Raw genomic sequence first — 4,376 nt, 5'->3', positions numbered from 1 at the left:
ATGCCGCGGGGGATATTTAAATCCCCCGCGGATTTGCAATTGCGATGTGTCTCATTAGCATCCCTTTTCCGGAAAGGGATGCTAATGTAGACACAGCCAGTATGTAAAGGTGAACATCAAAATTCTTGTACAAAGTTAGGGTACGTCTACACTACAGCGCTAGTTCGAACTAACTTAGTTCGAATTAGTTAATTCGAACTAAGCTAGTTCGAACTAGCGCATCTAGAACTAAAAACTAGTTCGAACTAGCGTTTTGCTAGTTCGAACTAGCGCGTCCACACTGATTGGACGCAGGGGGGCATTTAAGGGCAGCTGAAACCGGTTCTGGCAGGGCATCAGGTCAGCAGTTGCTTTGTGTGGCTGCTGTCTGAGGCTATCTGAGGCTCGTGCTTAAAGGGACCCCCCCTGGACAGCCGGTTCTCAGCTTTTCCTGCTTGCTTGCCAACCTCGCCGAGGGACAGCAAAGCGTCGGTCTCTGTGCCCGTCTGTGTCGGTGCTTCCCTTCGGGGGGGACCGCCGCAGGTGGCAACATGGAGCCACGGCTCGCCCTGCACCTTCTGGTGCACGTTCTGGACTTGCTGCTGCAAGCCTGCCAGCAATGGCTCGAGGCTGCCTGGCACCACCTGGGGAACGTCAGCCCCCTGCCTCTCCGCCTGGCCGCCCTGGGGGCCGTGGAGGAGCCGCGGCGGCGCCCCGGCACCGGCGTGCCCCCCGCATCTGGCGTCTGGACACCAGCAGCGACTGGTGGGACCGCATCGTCCTGGAGCGCTGGGACGACCGACAGTGGACCCAGAACTTTAGGATGAGGAGGGAAAACCTTCCTGGAGCTCTGCGAGTGGCTCGCCCCTGCCCTGCAAAGAAGGGACACTCGCATGAGGCCCGCCATCCCCCTCCAGAAGCGGGTGGCCATCGCCCTCTGGAAGCTCTCCACGCCGGACAGCTACCGATCCGTCGGGAACCAGTTCGGCGTGGGGAGATCCACTGTCGGAGCAGTGCTCATGCAGGTACGGCGCTCGTCGGCCACCGAGCCGGGGGGGAGGGGGGCTGCGAGGAGGGGATGGGCCGCCCCAGGGACAAAGGGGGGGGCGGGAGGAGGCGAAGGCGCCCCGCACCGGAGGGGTCGGGCTGTCCCGGCCGTACTACACGCCGCCAGGGGGGTTGCTTCCGGGAGTGGGGCGCGGGGCACTGCCAGGGCACGCACGCTCCCAGCCACCCGGGCGCCCCACTGATTGACGCTTTGCTGTGTCTCTCTCCGCAGGTGGTCAAGGCCATCAACCGGGTGCTGCTCCGCAGGGTGGTCCGCCTCGCCGACCCGGACGCCGTCATCCGGGGATTCGGCGCCCTCGGCTTCCCCAACTGCGGGGGGGCCATCGACGGGACGCACATCCCCATCCGTGCCCCGGAACACCAGGCGTCCCGGTACGTGAACCGCAAGGGGTACTTCTCCGTCATCCTGCAGGCCGTGTGTGACCACCGGGGACAGTTGACGGACATAAATGTGGGCTGGTCCGGCAAAGCACACGACGCCCGGGTGTACCGGAACTCCTCCGTGTGCCAGCGGCTGCAGGACGGGACCTTCTTCCCCGACCGCCACATCAGGGTCGGGGACGTGGACATGCCCGTCTGCCTGGTGGGGGATGCCGCCTACCCACTGCAGCCCTGGCTCATGAAGCCCTACACGGGACACCTCAATCCCTCCCGCCAGGCCTTCAATAACAGGCTGAGCAGGGCCCGCATCGTGGTGGAGGGGGCCTTCGGGCGACTGAAAGCCCGCTTTCGATGCCTCCTCACCCGTCTGGACCTGGCCGAGCACAACATCCCTCCCGTGGTGGCGGCATGTTGTGTGCTCCACAATTTGTGTGAGCGGAAGGGGGAGGCTTTCTTGCCAGCCTGGATGGCTGAGGCTGACCGCATGGCTGGACACTACGGTCAGCCCCGCACCGCCGCCGTCCGGGAAGCCCAGCGGGGGGCCATCCGGATCCGGGAAGCCCTGCGGGAGAGCTTCCAGGTGGAGGAGGAGGAGGACTGACCTCTCCCTGCATGCCCCACCGGGGCCTTCTTCCACCCTACCCCCCCCCTTCCCCTTTCCCCTCCCTATCTACTGTACAATAAAGACACCTGTTTTTCAAACAAAAACGTCTGTTTATTTCAGAGAACTGGGGTGGGGGAGGGAGGAATGAAGGTGGGAGAAGGGAGGGGGAAACCTGGGACGAGGGAGCTGGAAGGGGAGGGGAGGGAAGGGAGGAAGGGAAAGGAAAGCTCAGGGGTGGGAGTCTGGGTGCCTCTCCCGTCTCGCCACACTGCGGGTCCGGGGGCGTCGGTGGGGAATGGTTGTGGAGGGGGGGGCAGAGAGGACAGGGGGTGTGGAGGAAGCAGGAGCGGAAGCAGGAGCGGAAGCAGGAGGAGCAGGAGGAGCAGGGGGAGCAAGAGGGGGAGCAAGAGGGGGAGCAGGGGGAGCAAGAGGGGGAGCAAGAGGGGGAGCAGGGGGAGCAAGAGGGGGAGCAAGAGGGGGAGCAGGGGGAGGAGGAAATGGAAAGCGGTCTAGCAGGCTCTGGAGGTGGCCTCGCAGGGCACGGCCCTGCTCCTCCAGGGCCTCCAGACTCCTCTGGCGCAGCCTGAGGTCCTCCTGGACCCAGTGGTCCTGGAGACGGAGCTGTCGGTCCAGGAACCGGAGATGCCGCCTCTGGTAGTCCTCCTGGTTCCTGGCTGTCCTGCTTGCCCGGGCGCGGGCGGCTGCTGCAGGCGGTGTGGTGCGCCCTGCAGTCCCCGGTGCTGCAGCTGTGGTGCAAGAAGACCAGCGGTCAATTACCCCAGGGGCCCAGGTGTGTGAAACCCAGCTCCCCTCTGCAAGGCCAGGGCCCCTGCAGGATCCCCAGCTGCTGCTCCGTAGTGGGCAAGGCCCAGGCGCACGGTCCCGGGGCTCCCTCTCGCCCCAGCCCCCCGTACACATAAGGGGAACACGAGGGTACTCACAGGTGGATGCCTCCCCGGCCTCTGATGATGCAGGCGAGCGGCTCTGTGGGGTGCCTCGGGGGTCCCGGGTCCTGGGAAGGCTGGCGGCAGGCTCCTGGCTCTCAGAGCCCTCTTCCTCCTCCTCGGTGTCCAGGAGCGGTCCCTCTGCCCCGGGGTCAATCACGTCCCGGGGGGCAGGGACGGCATGAGGCCCCAGGATGCGGTCCAGGGCATGGAAGTGGGGGCAGGCCTCCGGGTCAGCCCCTGGCAGGCAGGCCCGGGAGTAGGACTGCCGCAAGTCTTTAATCTTGCAGCGCACCTGCTCCCGGCTGCGCTGGTGGCCCCTGGCGGCCAGGCTGGCAGCCATGCGTCCATAGACGGCCGCGTTCCGGTGGCTAGTGCGGAGATCGTGGACATTTGAGGCTTCCCCCCAAACCTCGATGAGGTCCACGATCTCCGCACTTGACCAGGCGGGCGCCCGCCTTTTGCGCCCCCGGGCAGGCTCCCGGGAGCCGCCAGGCTGGTCGTGGGGAGCAGTGGAGGGCTGGGAGCCCTCGGATGGCTGGCTCATCCTGTGGCAGGTGCAGGCTGTGCAGGCACGGGTGCTGGCAGCCTTGCAACTGGCACAAAGTGAGTAGCCAGCCCGTGGCCCTTTAAGGGCTCCGGGGCCGGGAGGGGGGCAATAGAGTTTCCCTGGTGTTGGCCAGAGTGGCCACCAGGGAAACCTGGGAAGCCTTAGCCTCCCACTAGTTCGAACTAAAGGGCTACACAGCCCTTAGTTCGAACTAGCTAGTTCGAACTAGGCGTTAGTCCTCGTAAAATGAGGTTTACCTAGTTCGAACTAAGCGCTCCGTTAGTTCGAATTAAGTTCGAACTAACGGAGCGCTAGTGTAGCGCATAGGAAAGTTAGTTCGAACTAACGTCCGTTAGTTCGAACTAACTTTCTAGTGTAGACATACCCTCAGGAATGCTGTGATTTTCTTCAAACCTGGGGTATAAACATTCTTTTTTCTAAAAATCCTGAAAACGTCTACTATGAAATAAGTCAAAGCATATAAATTTAATTTATAAAAAAGCACACATTGTTCAAAATGAAAAGCAAACCAAAGGAAGTATTTCTTCAGACAATACACAGTCAACCTGTGGAACTCCTTGCCAGAGGATATTATGCAGGCCAAGATCATAACAGGGCTCAAAAAGGAACTAGATAAGTTCATGGAGGATAAATTGATCAGTGGCTATTAGCCAGGATGGGCAGGAATGGTGTCCCTAGCCTCTTTGCCAGACGCTGGGAAAAGGCAACAGAGGATGTATCACTTGATGATTCCTGTTCTGTTCATTCCCTCTGGGACACCTGGCTTTGGCTTCTGTCAGAAGAAAGGCTAGTGGGCTAGATAGACCTTTGATCTGACCCAGTATGGCCA

General features: G+C 61.9%; 1 protein-coding gene across 1 annotated transcript; it reads right to left on the bottom strand.

Annotated features, from left to right (window-relative positions):
- Positions 1 to 2,154: 2,154 nt before the first annotated feature.
- Positions 2,155 to 3,723, bottom strand: LOC142827078 (uncharacterized). The gene is made up of 2 exons (XM_075920727.1): positions 2,974 to 3,723; positions 2,155 to 2,778 (listed from the first exon to the last, which is right to left on the bottom strand). Exons 1-2 carry the CDS (start codon positions 3,521 to 3,523, stop codon positions 2,261 to 2,263), a joined length of 1,068 nt encoding a protein of 355 aa, XP_075776842.1. The 5' UTR covers positions 3,524 to 3,723; the 3' UTR covers positions 2,155 to 2,260.
- Positions 3,724 to 4,376: the final 653 nt, after the last annotated feature.

Source organism: Pelodiscus sinensis, chromosome 1 (genome assembly GCF_049634645.1).
Source record: "Pelodiscus sinensis isolate JC-2024 chromosome 1, ASM4963464v1, whole genome shotgun sequence".
Lineage (NCBI taxonomy): Eukaryota > Metazoa > Chordata > Testudines > Trionychidae > Pelodiscus > Pelodiscus sinensis.
Note: the sequence above shows the minus strand (reverse complement) of the source record. Positions and strands in the feature narration are given on the sequence as shown.

Excerpts from the sequence above, each read along its gene's own strand:
- LOC142827078 (XM_075920727.1), bottom strand. The coding sequence starts at position 3,523 with ATGAGCCAGCCATCCGAGGGCTCCCAGCCCTCCACTGCTCCCCACGAC. Across the intron at positions 2,779-2,973 it reads GGCCGGGGAGGCATCCACCT|CTGCAGCACCGGGGACTGCA; the intron begins GTGAGTACCCTC and ends CTTGCACCACAG.